The sequence below is a fragment of the Adiantum capillus-veneris genome, chromosome 25 (assembly GCF_014529385.1).
Source record: "Adiantum capillus-veneris isolate H3 chromosome 25, ASM1452938v2, whole genome shotgun sequence".
Classification (NCBI taxonomy): domain Eukaryota; kingdom Viridiplantae; phylum Streptophyta; class Polypodiopsida; order Polypodiales; family Pteridaceae; genus Adiantum; species Adiantum capillus-veneris.
Window position 1 is genome coordinate 35,178,009 of NC_140955.1, and position 19,821 is coordinate 35,197,829.

The window sequence follows — 19,821 nt, forward strand, 5'->3', positions numbered from 1 at the left end:
TACATAGGGTTAGTGCGTATCTTTCAAAGTTCTTGTACTCTCCATTATATATATATATATATATATATATATATATATATATATATATATATATATATATATATATATATATAATAAATGAATGGAGCAAGATTGTATAACCCCTTATACAATCACTTATGTTTCATGTGGTATTGCATACATGTAAGATATGCTGATGACGTGAGTGAAAAAAGACGATTGGTCCACCAAACAAAGAACACTAAGCAAGAAAATATCTTCTTAACTAATCAAGAAGATATCCATAGGAAAATTAGCTCATCGGGAAATTAGCACATAAATGTGAAATTTGAGGGCTGCATTTTCATTTAACATAATATGCAATGGATATGGACACGGTTTTATTTATTATTTGTACAAGAAAAATGGAGTGATTTTTTTTACAGATAAGTGACGGGAACCCAAGAGGTGGAGAACTTCCAGCTGTAGAGGAAGTAGGCGCCATTCTCGTCCTGGGGCAGGCGGGAAGAGAAGCCGATGTAGGACTCGGCGTTCACGAGGTTGGAGAGGCGGAGGCGGTAGTTGAGGTAGAGGCGGGCCTTGCTCTTGTCCGGCTGCACGGTGCTGTTGACGGCAAAGCCCATATTCTGAAGACGCACCTGCAAAGCCCATATTCTGAAGACGCACCACGTAGGCCGTTGAGAAAGATGCCGCATACTTGTCCTTTGACCTCCACAACTCCAACTTCTTCTTGTACTGATACCTTGCCGACACCACATTGTCCGACGACAGTATCACCTCCTTCCCTCCGTCCCTCAATTTGCATACCTCGCTCGGCGTCAGCAGCGTATCCGCCATTCCGTCGATGCTGCAGTTGATCGCCGACGTGAAGGGCGGGAAGGAGAGGGTTACGCCCTTGGGCGCCGACGCACCCTCGCCCCCTACCGCCATCACCATCAGCAGAGCTGCCAGAAGGATGCTTGCTCGCACTAGCGGCGCCATATCTGTCTGTCAATGTGAGATATAATGCAAAGCAGATGCTGGCATCTTCGACTTATGTGTGTGTATGTGTGTGTGTGAGAGAGAGAGAGAGAGAGAGAGAGAGAAAAAGAGTACTGCAGCCTCTAGTACTGCTTTGTACGAGTTTAATAGAGGCAGAGTTGGCTTTCCTGCTTGAGGAAGGCATGTGGTGCTGACATTAAAGCCATCGTGAGTAGAGAGGCTCCACTTCCACGTCTACTACATCGCGATTCGCAGTGAGGCAATCCTGCAGTCAACGGTTATCCGCGTCGCTGTGAGGATTCGGCGATTCGCAATATAGCACCGACGTGGCAGTTTGACATAGAGCTAGTTCACATGAGAGGTTGGTTGGCAACAAACAAGTTGATTTTGTGAGTTCTCATGGAAGGTATCTAAAAACGTGAGAGAGTGGGAGAGATTTCTTTTTTATGGAAAATGAATGGGAAAAGTAAGTGAGAGAATAGAGAGAGAAGTGGAAAAAAAGTTTGTCTTTTCCTCCATTCAACGAAAAACACTTTTTTCTCTTTGTCTTCACTTGTGGTTGCCATCTTGCTCTACCCCTTGGGCATGGAGCCTTTTGGGAACTTGTTGGCAACTTGTTGGCAACTATTTAGTGGAAACACTCCATGTGAAACCAAAAAATTGGCAACATATTACCAACATTTTGAAAATCAAACCCTCATGAGAACCGGCTCATATATCCTCGACTCTCGATTGCCCACCTGACCTTTAGGTAAGCCAACAATAGTTTAAAGGCGCTAGATTGGAATTTGAGCGATCGAGGCCATATTCTTGAGATGAGTGGAGAGAAAAACTAATCTCGAGTATCGCATCTCCTCGCACCTTGGAGTTGAACACTTGCCGCTAGGTGAGAGGCTGATGCCCTCAGAGGCCTCCCTTGTAAGCCCTCTTAAACCGCCGTTTGGGGGCTTTCAAACTGTTCAGTGCGCACCTCATAGCTCGTCACACAAATCCGCCGAAACTAAGCTATTAGCAGGAATGATATGCAGCTTTTTTGTTGGGGGTGCTTCAACAACCGGCCACAACGTTGGGTCGCCTTTAGCGAGTGAACCAGTAATCGAGCACCAACTATCAGAATGCCAAAATGACGGGCCTTTTGAGCTGCCCGGCCCTTTAAAGTGTGTATGGAGAGACGCTCTTACCATTTTACACGCGTGCATTTCTTGTTTTAACTGTGAGGCCACAAGGTTATGAATCCAAATGCCTTTGCATGGGGACCATTGATCCCATGGCGCACATGACCTCGTGCCAAATAAAGCTGAGGGTAAAGGTACCAATAGTGATAGGCTTGAGAGCTTATGGGGGATGATGGCGTGCAGCCATGGCGAGCAAAGAGGTGCAGAGATGAACAAGAGAGAGAGAGAGAGAGAGAGAGAGAGAGAGAGAGAGAGAGAGAGAGTCGACACGCTTGCAAAAAAAAATAACGCTATGTTTGATTGATAAAAAAATTTACAATATATAGATGTTTCTCTTTGCCATGCAAACTGCTAAAAAAGGAGTGGCTCTTATCAATTATAAAATAGGGGCTGTATCCTATCGTCAGGGGCTTGAACCCAACAATCCCCCTCTGAAGCCCGAACTAGACAGACCCTCTCATGATACCTCGACTTTTCGGTGTACTCGTCAATCGTGAGTTTTTAGGTTCTCTCACAACCAAGGATTCCTGGTGTATCCATAACCTGGTGCTATATTAGTAAACCAGCCCCTCTTGGATAGATAGGGTGTAGGTCAAAAAATTAGCTACCAATAAATGGAGTTTTTGGTTCACTGCCAAACCTTGGGTTTAAGGTGTACCCAGTAACCTCATGAGAAGCAGAACAAAATAGGACTTGAACAAAAAGCTGATAATTTGGGAGGTCTTACCACTCATGTGTGGCAGTGTCTATAGCCAATTTATTTTGACAAGGAAAAACATGAAAAGAGTTTATCTAAAAAGCTTCATGTCAACAGAAAATATTGGAGATTTGGTGTCTCGCTTAATCACATAAATTTATTTTTACCCTTTTGAAAGCATCTATGTGAAGGATGATTTGTTTTACCTCAGTGAACACAAGCATTCTTCTTGAAACAATCTTTTGTCTGATGATTGTTGGGCCCACAAACACTATAAGAGGAGTTGTCTATAACTGCGTCCATAGCCGCGGACAAACAAAGGAAAAAGGAGAGAGAAAAATTTACGGGAGCGGATTTAACCGCGGCTATGGACGTGATAGTGGTTTATCAGCAATAAACGCGGTAATAGTCACGGCAATATATACGCTTCTATTATCGCGCCAGTTGCTGCATTTATTACCGCGTTTATTGTTGCTACACGCCAATTCAAAAATAAGGGTGCTCACCCAAATGAGCACCTTTATTTTTGACCTACATAAAACAATGACACATCAATTGTTGTTTGGAAGAGTATAAAAAATACCAAAGAATTAAAATTGAATTTACTTTTGCCTTGACAATTCAAAATGCAGAAGATCATTTATTTAAAAAAGTTACAATAAAAAGTAAATAGTTGTATATACATTGTGCCACATTGGGACTTTACGAAAGTTTGGACAAAATATTTTTCTATCTAATCCTCCTCTATCTTGTCATCGTCCAGAGGCATGTATGTTTGATCACTTTGACTCTACATAAACCCAAACCAAATTAAACAATTATCAACAGCTCAAAACAATTGATACAAAATTACTTGTTTAAACTTACCGCTTGTAGTGATCCAACCGCCGCGTCGAATTGCCCGTGAGAGATGTGGTTGTTTTCGAACAACCATCGCCAAGTATCAAATTATGTATGTCGCTCCCGATACTTGACCATCTCTCTGATTGGTCGAGAGAGAGTGATATTTTCCTAAGTTAGCAATAACAGTACCAAATCATCAACTACAATCTTTATAATCATCCATCGACGTTATAATTCAATTAATCTTACATATTTATCCTTCCAAGCTCCCTTGCCTCCTGAGCCATAGTGTGTGGGAGTTTGTCTTGCACGAGCCTCAGGTTGTTGTTTGTATGATGAGCCCGTCGCAACTTGATCGCTCTTTTCTTGAATTGCCCATTCCCACTCCGCGTCTGCCATGTTGCCACCGCGGTAACTCCTGTCTGGATCTCTGAGCTGGTTGGCTGTTGTGCACCGCACACTGGACTGCTTGTTTTTCAGAAATGTTTTTATGTAGCCCTCCAACCATCGTTGTGAAAAACATTGATCAGGGGCGTTTGGAAATCTAGCTAACAGAGCATCCTCAATGTACCGTGCATGATCGGTCTCTAAACTTTATAAAACAGTTCTTATACGTTGAATGTATAAGAATTTGTACATGGCATCGAAATGCCCTGCCCTGTGCTGTGCCGAAGTCAACCTCCCCGCCATATTTAACCATGTAGTAGCACTACAAGAGGCTCTTCACATTAGCGACGCTCACACAGCGACGCTCAAAAAAAAATTTCCCGGCGTCGCTATGAGCGTCGCTATAAGCGTCGCTATGAGCGTCGCAAATTTACAAAGAAATTTGCGACGCTCATAGCGACGCTTATAGCGACGCTCATAGCGACGCCAGCTGGGGTAAAAAAAATAACCGAGCGCGCCCAAAAACTCAGATCTCAGATCTGAGTTTTTCGGCGCCCTCAAGCAAAGAGCAGGTAACGCTCTCCCTCACTCTCTCTCTCTCTCTCTCTCTCTCTTTTTCTTTTACACACACACACACACACACACACACACACACACACACGAGGAGAGGAAGGAGAGCCAGGTATGCTCCTTCCCTCTCCTCATTCTCATGTTCCCTTCCCCTCTTTCTCTCTCCCTCGCTCTCTCTCTCACACACACACACATACACACACACATATAGTGTTTTTGAGAGAGAGAGAGAGAGAGAGAGAGAGAGAGAGAGAGAGAGAGAGAGAGAGAGTGCAAAAACGCACACACATACATAAACAAAGAATGCACACACACATTGAGAGAGAAAAAGAGAGAGAGAGCATGCATAAACAAAAAACGCACGCATTGAGAGAGAAAAAGAGAGAGAGAACATGCATAAACAAAAAACGCACACATTGAGAGAGGAAAAGAGAAAAAAACATGCATACGATCCAAAAAAACGCACACACATTGAGAGAGAAAGAAAGAGAAACTAAGGGAGCGTCGTAGGAAACTAATTAAAATTAAAAGACCTAAAGATCTAGCCGACGAGGAGTTGAACTGAAGACCTATTATTCAAGAGAGAAATGGCATAATCAATCTATCATACTTGGCATGGGTGATAGAAAGGTTATACCATTTATCTCTTTTTATTGGCACACACATCCACACACGCGCACACACACAGGAAGAAGAGAGTTATAACGTCGTAGGAAACTATTTTAAAAGACGTTAAAGATTGGGTTATATGTAGACTTACATTAAATTAGATTTAGGTTTATTTTTAACTAGATTTACATTTATTTAAGCTAGATTTAGATTTATGTTATATTAGATTAGATGCGGGTCTCCATAGACTGCGATGCCTGCATGAAGCGGGTGAAGAAAGCCCTCAATGGAATATAGGGTATTGCTGCCTTCACTCATAGTGGGCTCCGTCGATCCAAAAGTACTGGTGAAATGTCTTCAGAAGATAGGGAAGAAGGTGGATCTTCAGGGCGGCAAGAGTCACTACATCCCCGACACAATGACCATCTAGACAACCTCTAGTCATTAGACTTACGTTAAATTAGATTTAGCTTTATTTTTAGTTAGATTTACGTTTATTTAGATTTACGCTTATTTACGTTAGATCGAGTCCACGCAAGAATTACTTACGGTTTAGGGTTTAGAGTTAGACGAACAGTGAAAAGATCTACTGTGAAAAGATGTTAAGATGAAGTGAAGTGCTACAGCTAGAGAAGAGGCAAAGGGATTTTGTCCACTACATGCAGTATCATGTAGACGTGGGTGTCTAGATTTCTTGTACCCACAAATATAGGTATTGACCAATAAAGACGAGATTATAACCCGGTGGTTCTGATCTCCGTGCACCTCTAGACCGAGGTGTGCGGGGATTGGACATGACTAGAGAATGTGAGGTAAAGAGAGAGAGAGAGAGAGAGAGAGAGAGAGAGAGAGAGAGAGAGAGAGAGAGAGAGATAAGACGAAGAATGCCAATAGAATATTAAATTTGTTGTTTAGGTTATAAGTTTTTTATCCTCATTATGAGTAGCGACGAGGATGTGGGACCGTCCAACCGAAACACCTATCTCTCAACGAGGGTCTTATGTCCTTGTAATCAATGCAAGCATGCTGTGCGACGGACAAGACGTGTTTCTTTGCAGCACGTTCGTGAATTTGGCGAGTTCGATCCATCTATTATAGATCGAGTTGTTGCCAATTATAACTCGTCGGACTCTGACGTTGGCCAACAAGCAGCAATCTTGCAACCCAATAGACGTATTCGCAGGCGCTTTGGTCAAGCAGCATATGTGAGGCCACAAGATGTAGCCTCTGACAGCTCGGGGGATGATCATGCAGAGCACATTCCCAACGAGGCAATGTTTGAGCCCGAGATTGATGAAATGATCGAGACGATCATGGATTCAGAAAGGCTTATCTATGATGATATGAAAAGTGAAGCCGATACATCATTGTATAATGGAGCACGTATGTCTAGATTGAAAGCACTCCTGGTTCTTCTCAACATGCAGGCAAAGTTTGGATGGAGTGACACTAGCGTCACAGCGCTTTTCAGGTGATCTATTACAATTAGTTTACTTTAATAGAACTCATGGTGTATAATGATCTGATAGATTTTTACACGACTGTATCATATTTTTATGTTGTGTAGATTGCTGAAAGAGCACATTCTACCAGCTGACAATGTGATGCCAGATTCCCGAGATGAAGCAAGAAAGATTTTGCGAAACTTGGGGATGGATTACAATTCTATCCACGCTTGTCCTAATGACTGCATTCTTTTCAGAGGGGAATACACAGACATGGAGAAGTGTCCGAAATGTGATTCCGAAAGATATCGAGTAGATCTCCACGGGACAAAAATTCCACAAAAGGTTTTGCGACATTTTCCTTTGCTTCCTCGCATCAAGCATTTCTTCGAATGTAAGTCCATGGCCGCCCTAGCATCATGGCATGAGGAGAATAAATCTTCGGATGGTGTGCTACGAATTCCTGCAGATTGCGCAGCCTGGAAACATATAGATGGAACATGGTCGGATTTTGCCAGGGAAGCTCGAAATTTGCGCTTAGGCCTGGCTATGGATGGCGTAAATCCATTTGGTCAAAGATCAACATCTTACAGTGTATGGCCCGTTGTCATCGTCAACTACAACATTCCCCCGTGGTTGACTACGAAGAAGGGGCACCTATGGCTAAGCTTGATTGTGCCAGGGCGATATAAAGTGGGGAATATGGATGTGTATCTTCGTCCACTATTGGAAGAGCTACAACAATTGTGGATTGGCATAGAGGTGGTGGATATGAGCCGACACACAGGACGACGGAATGCTTTGATCAGAGGTTTCTAATGTGGACCATGCATGACTATCCCGGGCTAACAGAATGCTCAGGTGATCTATTGACACTCCTCTCTCAGACACTGTAAATCTTGTTTTTCCCCATAGTTGATCTATTATCATGTGTATACATGCAGGGCTTCAAACAAGCGGATACAGAGCATGTGTCACATGTGGACCTAGATGAATGCACGTAGGGCACCCTCACTGAAGAAGCAAATCTACGAAGGTCATCAAGCGTATCTTCCGGAGAATCATGTGTTACGCGACGGCTTTTTGGGAAGAGAGCCACCAAGGATGTCTGCACAAGCATGGTTAGAGCAGAAGGAGATGTGCGATGACGGATTGCCTCCAGGGATGAAGAGACTATCTCTATGGTACGAGTTACCATACTGGCCTCGACTCGTGATCAATCACTTGCTCGATCCAATGCACATATTCAAGAATGTGGGTAATCTACTATGGGACCATTTGACCGGCAAGAAAGATACTTTGGGAGCCAGAGTTGACCTTAGAAATGTGGATCGTATGGAGCAATATTGGCCGCAAACAGCGTCTGATGGATCGATAAAACTTCCTAAAGCACCATGGATTTTCACAGGAGCCCAAGAACGCAAAGTAAAAGAGGCCATTCGATCTTTGCGGACCCCCACTGGCGTAATGCACTCGCTCCGAACGTGTTTTACTAAAGAAGGAAAGCTTACCGGTTTGAAGTCACACGATTGGCATAAAATGTGTCAGGTACGTTCATAGTGGACTTTAATATCATTGCATAAAATGTGGACTTTAATATCATTGCTGCACATACTTTACAGTTTATTTTACCGGTTGCCATTGAGGGATGTTTGTCTCTCGACATCCGTAACACAATCTACAAACTTGCAAAGCTGGTGCAATGGATCTCACAAAAGGAGATCGACGTAGACTCCATACCATTCGCCAAACTAAATGCTGCGGAGCTTGTGTGCATGTTTGAGAAACATTTTCCTACTACAATGCTAACCATTCAGGTGCATCTTCTTGTTCACATAGTTGATGAGGTGGAAATAGCTGGCACAGTTCATTCCAGATGGATGTTCTTCTTAGAGCGTTTCATGAAAACGCTTAAGGGATATGTGCGTCAAAAGGCACGTCCGGAGGGTAGCATGGCAGAAGGTTGGTTGGTATCAGAGTCCCTAGTGTACATTGGAGAGTGGCTAGACGGATTTGATAAATCCCGGGACACGCTATGGCGAACCATAGATGATGAGCGCATATCTGGGATTGTCATGTGCAATCTCGGTGTTGAGAAGAAGATGACGGAAGATCTAGAGGCTAAAATCAACCGATTTTGCATGCTTCACAATCCAGTGATGCAAAAGTGGATTTCACAATATGAGGATGCAAAGCAAGAGCGACAAAGGGCACGAATCGAGTGGAGACGGGGAAGACGACCACCGATGCACTATCCAGCGGTTCTGGAGAGCCTACCAACCTTCATGAGCTTAAGATGGTTGCACAACCAATTGAAAAGCGCACAACAATGCGGTGACGAAGTGACTGAAGAAGAGTGGGAGTACTCTCGGGGTTGCGCGACCAAGGTAAGTTTGCAATGTACGACTAGCAAGTGACTTTATTTATAAACGTTTGAACGGCCACTCATAATCTTTGTTCGTTGTAGTATAAGTCATACACAGCAGCATGGTGTAAAGGTCGACATTTTAGGGTGGAACGAATCGACAAAAAGCGTTTTACTCAAGATTGTGGAATCATGGCAAAATTTGAACAGTCTAGTCGACGACGTTCCTCTGATGCAGATCCTGTGGTGGCGGAACTCACTTACTTCGGCACGCTGCAAGAGATTTTGAGGATCGATTACAGAGGATTTTTTGTCGACTTGTTCGACGTGCAATGGTTCAAGATAATCATGGAGGGTCGAAACGCTACTGTGCGTAGAGGAGAGTCTGGTTTTCTTGAGGTGGATTCTACTAAGAAATGGACTGACCTAAGAGACACTTTCGTACTACCCGAGCATTGTGAACAAGTAAGTATATAAATAGTTAACATCCCCCTTTTACAAGTTATGTGCTTGAAAGCTCTCATGTAAGTTATGTGGCTCTGGCAGGTAGTATTTCATCCTACAAAGTCTACATCAAACTGGTGGTACGTCATAGAGGTAGCCCCTCGTAGTGCAAGGACGTATGAAGGCTACCATGTGCCAATCACAACGACATCAATGGAGGAGATCAGAGAAGATGCTCAATCAGAAGCCGCTGCGGTGGTGCCAGACGAGCATCAAGATGCTACTACTCTATATGGGGTGCATGCAGAGGAGCTACAAAATGAAACAGAGGATATGTGTTTAAACGGAGAGCTCTATATAGATATAGGAAGTTATGCTGAGTTATGCGAGGATGAGAGAGAGATCTCTTAAAGCCACAAATATTGTATTTGAACAATTTTGCTCCGTGCTGTAAAAGCTCTAGCTCTCTAAGTACCTTCCATGGTGTATAACGCTCTTTTCTACTCGCGCTCACATCTTTTGATTGAAAATTCTGAGTTTTCGACTTGCCTCTTCTATCACTCGATTCATTGCGTCATTGTATTTATATGCGTCATTACGTCATTGTATTTAATGGTCTTTGCGTCATTGTCTACTCTATTCATTCAATATTAAGTTTAAATATTCGTGTGTTTAATGCAGGTATGGATGATGAGGAGTTTCTTTCTTCTTTGTCACCGCAGCAGAGACAGTGGTACGTGGAGCGTCATCGCTCTGGCGCATCATCGCGCGTTCCTACACCATCCGCATCTCCCTCTCTTTCGGAGCATTCGGCGCGCTCCGAAGCTTCGGCGTCGACGAGACGAGCTTCACACTCGTCTAGACACCGGCGCTCTAGTGGTGGCGGTGGCGGTTGTTGTGGGGATTCCGCCACCGATGCCTCCACACCGCCTCGTGTTCGACGAGGCTCTTTACCCTCCCCTTCTTTGCCCGCCCCCACACCAGCCACAGCATCGCCATCTACGCCAGGTTTTGCACGGCTGACTGTTCCTAGAAGCTACACACCTCTACCTACTCCGCCAGGAGCCACCCCACTCGACACTCCTCGCTTCGGGGCCCAGACGCCGGTGGAGACACCTGACGTCCGTACCCCCATCGACACGCCGCTAGAGACCCCTGCCGGGACACCCAGGTTCACGCGTCACCGGCCAGAGGGCTTGCCTTACTCCGTCGACATCAGCGGCGGCATCATCATGGATGATGACGGCAAGAAGGTGATCTCGCGCATGCGTGGTCTTTGCTCTCAGCTGTTTAGACACTATATACTAAACAAATGGAGTGAAGTACCAAGTGATTTAAAAAACAGAGTCATCAGCATACTTCATGATGAGTTTCCCGTTCCAACACGGGATCAGCGCTTCAATGAAGACCTGATGAAGATTCGAATGCGCGAATACTGCAAACACAAGCGTTCCGAAGTGCAAAAAGCAATCAAGAATGGGTGGAATAGGCCAGATTGGCTGGCCAAAGAAGATTGGAAGAATGCGAAGAAAGCAGCGCGCGAGAATCCCGACAAGTGGAAGCAACAAAAGGATGCAGCCAGAGCGCGAGTAGAGGCAGGGAGCTCGCACCACTTGGGGAGCGGTGGATGGGCATCATTTGAGGCCGATTTTGTAAGTCTTTTCACATTGCTCTTTATGCATGTTCGATAGTTTAGGGTTTATGAGTTTTTTAGTTCTAACATAATGAAATCTTTGTATGTTTTGACAGTGGTCGATGACAGGACGTGATCCCACACCGTACGAGCGCGAGTACGCAGGCAGGAAGGGCTTAAACGCCCTGATGGACATTCTCAGTTCTCGCGGCGGCATGGTTAGTATTAGGGTTTACTCTTTTTTATTTTTTGTATTGTTTTATAAATGTCGTTATATGTTTATACTTACTGAAAACTGTCTTATTGTCTTTTTTTGCAGAATCCGACAGATACGCCGCTTGGACGCGATGAGACGTCTGATTAGACGACGTCAGTTTAGCCATAGCTAGATAGCATTAGTTTAGGGTTTCTCATAGCTTATGTATCATGAGACGGATTTTATACGTCTTTTTGAACCATGTATATTATTACATTTGTCACCGCAATTCCTTTTGCCAATCAATTCTTTATGCCTATGATGTTGTACAATTGTCATTATTACATTTGCCAATCAATTCAGTTTGTCTATGATGTGTACAATTGTCAATTTTGCAAACAATGCGTCTTGTGGGTGACTATTTTGGGTCTATTATTTACCTTTGCACTTTTTTTAAAAAGTGAATCAAGTACAATATGGTTGATGGGTGGCAGGCATTCAATGCCCTGCCACCAAAAAAATATTCTCTCAGGCGTCGCTATATGCGTCGCTATTTATGGCTCTGTAGCGTCGCTATATGCGTCGCTATACTCTTCTGTGAGAGCGTCGCTATAAGCGTCGCTATAGGCGTCGCTATGAGCGTCGCTATATAGCGACGCCTATAGCGACGCCTATAGCGACGGCTATAGCGACGCATATAGCGACGCTCTCGTAGCGACGCTTATAGCGACGCCGGGGGTTATAAAAACCCAGTGTATTTCCGTCGCTAAGAGCGTCACAAGAGCACATAACCTCTTGTAGTGTAGCAACCATGCGTGTCTGACACAGGTGCGTCAGTATCCTTGTCCTTTGCGTCAGGGACGGCACGCTTTGAAAGTGGGGACTCTGTTCCCCCACCACTACCAAAACATGCGAAACCACAAGATCTACGGACGCTTTGTCTCTCACGGCGCTCGCTGCCCTGAGACGAGCGTCGACGCGCGCTCCCAAAGGAAGTGAATGGAGTGGTGTAGGACCTTGTGTTGGGGTATAGGCGCCTGTGCCTTGCCTGGCCGCACAGAGTCTGGGCGCCCACTGACTTGTATACCTTATACATAGCATAAGTGTATAGGGGGCTGCTCACTTTTTGGAGTCTCCCCACCCATATTTGAGTCGTGTGTCTCCTTCTCTCTCTCACTCTCCGTCTGTGGTGCTCCCCGATCCCCTTCAATTGGTATCAGAGCTTTGGCTTCGCGCGACAGATGGAGTGCTATAGAAGAGTGAGCTTTCGACTATGGTGAGCTCGCTTTCGGTGGAAGCTTGAGATCGGTGAGCAAACACCAGATCTGTGCTCATGGAAGCTTGAGGGAAGAGTGTATTACAAGTGTGTATGGTTATTTGCAGCCATACTTGCAGGAAGAATGCAGATTTTCATTTCTGCAGGTCATTTTTCGGGCCCCAAAAACAGTGTTTTTTGCATAACTTTTGCATATGGAATGCGATTTATGCAAGGTTAAGGTGTAACCTGGGGTTTTGGCACGCTCCGGACGCAATGGTGATGTCCATTTGAGCTAATTTTGACCTCTGAAATTTCTGCAGTAGCAGCAAGTTTTTGCTGCGTTTTTGGACCGAAGACAGCGTTTTTTGGCATAGCTTTCACACCCGGACTCGGATACATGTGATCTAGAAGTCTACCTTGGGGTTTTGGCACGCTCCGGACGCGCTCGTCATATCAGAATTTCAAAATTATGAATGCTGAATTTTCTGCAGCAGCAGTTGTTTATTGTGTGTCGAGGATTCCACACATGGTTTGCTCTCAGATGTGAGAGTGATATTTGCTGCAAGTTTTCTCACAGGTGGGAGGATACGATGTATTCCTTATGTGGTTTGATGTTCAGGGAGACTAATGGGATTGCATTTTGAGCTCTGCAATGTATGCCTCGAGCATGTTTTTGGGCAGTCACAGGTAGAGCAGATATTTGTGTACTAGATTTGCAGGTGTTTGCAATGATGTATGCAAAGTGTGGAGATTGGTGCATGCATTTGGAGTGCGGTTTGATGCGCTTTGGTTGCTCATGGTTTTGAGTGTGCAGTCAGTTTGGTTACTGGTTTTGTGACCGTTTTACTGACGAAACTCTGGCGAAATTTTCCCAGGAGTTTTATGCGCATCATTTATGCGATCTAGGTAGAGATTGCGGGTTGCACTCAATATTTGCGTGCGGTGCTCTCTGTAGGTGGGAGATTTGTGCATGTGTATACATCGATACCGCACAGTGTGGGCTTGGTGATTAGCTCACAGATTGCAGTGTGATACTAGAGCAGGCGAGGCTTGTATTGACATTGCGGGAGCTCTATTTTGGAGTGTGTCTCACAGGTTTTACATTGTGTTTCTGGCCATATTTGTAGACAGTTTCCAGGTGTTGTTGGTGAGGTGGTTTTGCTTTCTAGTTTGCTATATTGTGCTCATGGCAGAGACATGTGATCGCTCAGATTATGATCTCTCCGAAATGTGCATGTTTGATGGGTCAGACTTTGCAGCATGGAGAGAGTGTATGCTTGATGCATTGACATAGCGAGGGTTGCATCGACCATTGAGTGGTGATGCAGGTAGACCTTCAAACATGTATGATGATCAATGGCAGGAGCTAGAGGAGATGGCACTATCCACACTCTTTGCACCTTGCAGAATCTGTATATGCTCTTGTTATGTATGAGACTACTACGAGAGCACTTTGGCGCAGATTACATGATATGTATGATAGATCTGAGTCATCAAGGACTCGTGTGAGACATGTACATTCACAAGTAGGCCGACATGTGACATGTTGGTATTGTGGTCATTTTGGACACGTTAGACGGCGCTGTTTTCGTCGTATGTGACATCGTAGGAGACATGGCAGTCTCAGAGATGTATGTAGTGATGCCATGGACTCAGTTGCTTTGACAGTTGAGGCAAATGTAGTGTCGGAGTATACTAGTGACGGGGATGTCACTTTTATCTCGAGCTATGCACGAGATGCTATACATGTGGATAGTGCACTCTCTTCGCAGTGGTTGCTAGATGCAGATGCTACTTTCCATGTCACATCGCATCGTGAGTGGTTTAGCACGTTTTCTAGTGGGAGACTTGGTTGTATGCACATGGCTGATGGTGTTGTGTATGACATTGAGGGTACAAGAGACGTATGTTTGTCCTTGCCCAGTGGTATGAGATTTACCCTGCGTCATGTGCGTTATGTACCAGATTTGATGGTGAGTTTGATCTCGATTGGTCAGCTTAGAGATTGTGGATGTCAGATTTCGCTACAAGAGCGAGATTTTGTGATGCATTTGGGTTCGCTAGTGATTGCGAGAGGTGCCAGGAGTGGTACAGGTTACCCATTGCATGTGGATGACAGGAGAGACGGTGTTGTCTCTGTGATCATGTAGCCAGGTAGAGAGCGAGAGAGCAGGCGAGTCTCTTTTTCTCATGGGTTGCAGGGTACTTTGCATGGAATGCAGAGTAGTGAGCTCGTTGTGCACACAGTTGGGAAACGACTTGAGCAGTCACATAGAGAGGTGGCAGAGTCAGACATGCATGCTTTGCTAGTGACTGAGCAAAGCAGAGACTCAGTTGTGCTACTATGCAGGATAGACAGGTAGAGCGGTCTTTCTCTACTGAGTCACGATAGGAGGACGTTGTGCAAGAGTCTATGTATACGAAGTTAGAGCATGAGAGCTCTAGTGAGTCACAGCAGATTGAGTGGTCATGTTTGCAGTGTATGATTGCAGAGGAGGCTGAGATGTCAGTGATTATGCAGTCATTTCTTTCTATGCTCGACAGTGAGCATGGGGATATAGTTGTGCAGGATATGTCTTCCAGTAGACACCTAGAGCAGCTGGTTTGCTCTGAGGTTGCACGACAGGTTGATGCGTCTTTTGCGGACAGCCAGGAGATGCATGTGGCTGACATGCCTCGTCAGTCAGAGATGCCTATTGCCAGGGATATATATGTTGATGCATGCTCCGTAGAGCTATTAGGGCCCGCTAGCATTGCATCGGCATTCGGTGGTCTCATGTATGAGATGTTGATCTTGAGACCAGATATCGCAGCTGCAGTGGGAGCATTTGCAGTTGGGGTTGTCAGTCGTTTGTTGATTGATGATGGCATAGTGCACGAGGGAGATATGCAGGTATTGCGTACATACTTGCAGTACGTGTGCGGTATGTCTGGTGGTGTATGGACTTACACAGGGAACAGGACAGTCGGATGCACACGATCACAGCCAGCCAGTGGGCATCGGTTGAGAGAGATTTTCTCTCGCCTTTTGTAGTCTTTAGACTAGGTTCCCTTACTTAAAGGCACAGTCGCCTTTAAGTGGGAGGTTGTTGGGGTATAGGCGCATGTGCCTTGCCCGGCCGCCCAGAGTCTGGGCGCCCACTGACTTGTATACCTTATACATAGCATAAGTGTATAGGGAGCTGCTCAAATTTTGGAGTCTCCCCACCCATATCTGAGTCGTGTGTCTCCTTCTCTCTCTCACTCTCCGTCTGTGGTGCTCCCCGATCCCCTTCACCTTGTGATGCCATGAGAGTGGGACCCTGCGATGCAAGGGGAGTAGGACCCTACGATGGAATGGGAGTAGGACGATAGGAAGGGGCTGTAGAGTGAGGTGCCATCGGTGTGAGGCTCTGTAGGTAAGGAGTCCCTCCCTGACTCCCCCATGGTGTAGTCTACAAAGAATACCATAGGTCGCAAGCTGCTACGGAGTGTAGCGGCCAAACAAATCCTCCGTCGAATGGAGGAACTGCTCTCGTAAAGAGATAGCCCGCTGTAGGTTTGGATCTACGACCGATGGAACCTGAGAAGGGTTGGTGTAGGATGGCCATGCCTGCAAATAACAAAAATAACCTATGGGTTAACTAGGCAGAAACATTATTTATTTCTTTGCTTGTTCTCACCGACTCAAGACTCGGGTCCACTGGAGGCGATGTCCACCCCGGGTGGGAGCCCACCTGGGATGTGAACCAACCAAAAGAAGAGCCAGTTGGCTGCTCCGTACCAGTTGGTCTCTCATCTGACATCTACATTACAAAGAGCAATATAAGATTAAGATTTTCACCCTACTCACTCATCTATAAATACATACACAAGTATATTATCACACAAACACGTAGATACATATACATACTAGTAGACCTAAGTAGAGGCTAGTATTGCCAAAGGTCAAGTGCACCTCTTTAGATATCATCAAAGTCTAAACCGTGGTAAACCAAAGGTACATTGCGGTAATCCATGCATGAGTGGCTCAATGACCGCAACGCCACGATTTAAAAAGAACTATACCCAAGAGGAAGCATCTAACCTTCGGGTGCTATGCTCACGTACTTAGTGCCTACATACATGCATAAACAATTATATATACATATACATAATGTAGCCATTGTTTTGAGTAGAGATAAAGAGTTATGGTTGTAAATTTAGCCATCGTTTTGTGTTGACTGCACCTAGATTCAACGTTGAAGTGATCAACTGATCGTAACATTACAATTCTAATGTAATGCAATAAGTAACTCCATTTCTCTCACTGAGTCTCTCTCTCTCTCTCTCTCTCTCTCTCCCTCTTAGTCGTGCAGTTGAACTACGAAGCAGAAGCTCCATCCCAGAGTCATGCCTGCGCCTCCATGCAAAGCAAGCACTCTCAGAGATGAGAAGCCAAACATGGAGGACATCTTCTGTCGAGGCATGGAGGTCTTACTAAGGTCATGGTGGCTTTGGATTTGGGCACCACTTTTTCGTGCTTCACATACGCCCACAAGAGCGACCCTAGGGACATCCACCATGTCCTGGATTGGCATTCCCTATCTCTCTCTATTCCTCTCTTTCTCTCTCTCTCTCTCTCTCTCTCTCTCTCTCTTTCTCTATTTCTCTCCCTTTCTATCTACTCTCTCTCTCTCTTTCCCTCTCTCTCTTTCTCTTTCCCGATCTATCTCTATCCCTCTCTATCTCTATTCTCTCTCTTTCCCTATTTCTCTCCCTCTCTATCTACTCTCTCTCTTTCCCTCTTTCCCTATGTCTCTCTATTCCTCTCTTTCCCTCTCTCTATTTACTCTCTCTCTCTCTCTCTCTTTCTCCCTCTCCCTATCTCTCTCTATTCTTCTCTTTCTCTCTCTATTTACTCTCTCTCTCTCTCTCTCTCTCTCTCTCTCATTCTCTCTTTATCTATCTCTCTCTTTCCCTCATTCCCTCTCTTCTTCTACCCCCCCCCCCCCTCTCTCTCTTGTTCTATCCCTCTCTTTCCCCCCCCCTCTCTCTCTCTTTCTATTTCTCTTTCTCTCTCTATATCTATCCCTCATTCTCTCTATTTCTATCCCTATCTCTATCTCTCCCACTTTCTCTCATTCTCTCTTTATCTTTCTCTCTCTCTCCATTCATCTCCCTCTCATTAATTCTCTCCCTCTTTCTCTCATTCTCTCTCTCTCTCTCTCTCTCTCTCTCTCTCTCTCTCTCTCTCTCTCTCTCTCTCTCTCAATTTATCTCCCTCTCATTAATTATCTCTCTCTTTATCTACCTCTATCCCTCTTTCTCTCTCACTCTCTTTATCTATCTCTCTCTCTTTCTCTTTCTCTCCCTCTCTATCTATTTCCCTTCTCCTCTCTCTCTATTTGTCCCTCTCCATTTATCTCCCTCTCTTTAAATTCATCTCTCTCTCTCTCTCTCTCTCTCTCTCTCTCTCTCTCTATCTATCTATCTATCTATCTATCTATTTCTCTCTCTCTTTCTTCATTTATCCCTCTCTCTCTCTCTATCTATCTAACAAACTCAACATTTCTATCTAACATTCTATCCAAACAAGCTGAGCAAAGCAATCATTCCCAAACAAGCCTAGCAAAGCAACCATTTCTAAACAAGCCGAGCAAAGCAACCATTTCCAAATGAACGAGGTATGTTATGGATTATCTTTTTTTTTTTAATGCATATGTGTGTGTGTAGTAGAAAACAAAAGGGAAAGAGGGGGTAGGTGTTTTGTATTGTGTTTACCTCTTTCTTTGTAGCGCGGTTGATCTTCGGTTAGGTTGAGCTTCCAAAGACGATGACGGAAAACCCCCTTCGACGAAACCCCCTTCGATGTTGTGCTTCCAAAGATGATGGCAAAAAGGTGGACGAACCCCTCTTCGACGAAACTTGGGAAGCTTGGAGAAGGAGAGAGAGGGAAGGGAGAAGGGGGGGGAGCTTGAGAAGGAGATCAGAGAGGGAAGGGAGAGGGGGGGGGGGGGGAAGCTTGGGAGCAATGGCGGAGAGCAAGAACGCAGAGTATGCAGCAAAAACGCAGCGTACTTTGCCTTCTTGCCTATTTTAGCTTTCAGGCATTACCGCGTTTATTATTGAGCCCATTACCGCATGTAATACCGCGGCCGGTCATTTCAAACGGATACATGCGTATCCGAGGTTGCAAGGGGGGGGGGGAGGGGGAAGGGTACAAACCGCTATACATTATTTCATTTTTTAGTCTTTTGAGTTTTTTATGAAGATTTTTAATTTTTTATGGCTACTTTATTTTGTAGTACTTTTAAATGTTTATTAATTGCATTTTTAAGTTCTCTTTTAGTTAAAAATAATTTTATCACTCATTGTCATTTATTCCCTTTGACCTTAACTTTATGTAAATTTTTTAGTGGAATTAAGGGCTTTTCTACTTTTTTATTTTTTAGGACACATGAATAAATAAACAATATTTTGCGTGTGCAAGCCATTGACTGGGATGATCGTGGTCCCCTTGGAGGCCCTGAGCGCGATCGTTGGCTCAAGGAAAAACTCCCGTGTCCTTGCGCCAAGTGCAAAAGGGCAATCCCTCGCAAAAGGGCAATCCCTTGCTTGAGGCGCATTGTTGTGGAGCACGTGGAAAACGAAGGGCTTTGGCATCCTCAAAAAAGCGCTCGAAGAGATGATAACGTGACTCACCTATCGCTTGAGGAGATGCCCCATTGGTCTATGTTCGGTGGTCATGCACCGGTGCACAAGGCCGAACGGCAGAGGCCAAGAGCGACTGGGCGATTTGGGTGCATCGCATGGTGATCCTCCCATTGGCTCTACTTCGTCAGCTCCTATGGCGTCTCCGTTGCACTTTGAGGTAGAGGATGAGCACATGTTCGACATGTGTGATGAATTACTAGCTCATGAGCGCGACGTGTGCTAGGAGGATTGTTAGTCCTACACTAAATCGGCTAGCGAAACAGAGGATAGATTGATGACGAGTGCCCGAACACCTATTTATGAGACGGTGCATGGTACTTGGTGCTCCGAGCATCGTTGGAAGTCCTCAACTTGCAAGCAAAATTTGGTTGGAGTAATGCAAGTGTCGATGCACTAATTCTGTAAGTATGGAATGTGGCTTTTATATATTCTCCACTCACTTTATGGTGTCGTTTTCTAGGAATTATACTAATACGCATGTTTATTGTAGTTTGATAGGAAAAATGTTGCCAAAAGATCACTACATGCCTCCACATTGTCGAC

The 19,821-nt window shown here is 44.8% G+C and overlaps 1 protein-coding gene across 1 annotated transcript; it reads right to left on the reverse strand.

Annotated features, from left to right (window-relative positions):
* Positions 1–308: 308 nt before the first annotated feature.
* Positions 309–1,169, reverse strand: LOC147424705 (uncharacterized). Its single transcript, XM_086500159.1, has one exon. The coding sequence runs from the start codon at positions 979–981 to the stop codon at positions 388–390; it is 594 nt and encodes a 197-aa protein (XP_086356285.1). The 5' UTR covers positions 982–1,169; the 3' UTR covers positions 309–387.
* Positions 1,170–19,821: the final 18,652 nt, after the last annotated feature.

Excerpts from the sequence above, each read along its gene's own strand:
- LOC147424705 (XM_086500159.1), bottom strand. The coding sequence starts at position 981 with ATGGCGCCGCTAGTGCGAGCAAGCATCCTTCTGGCAGCTCTGCTGATG.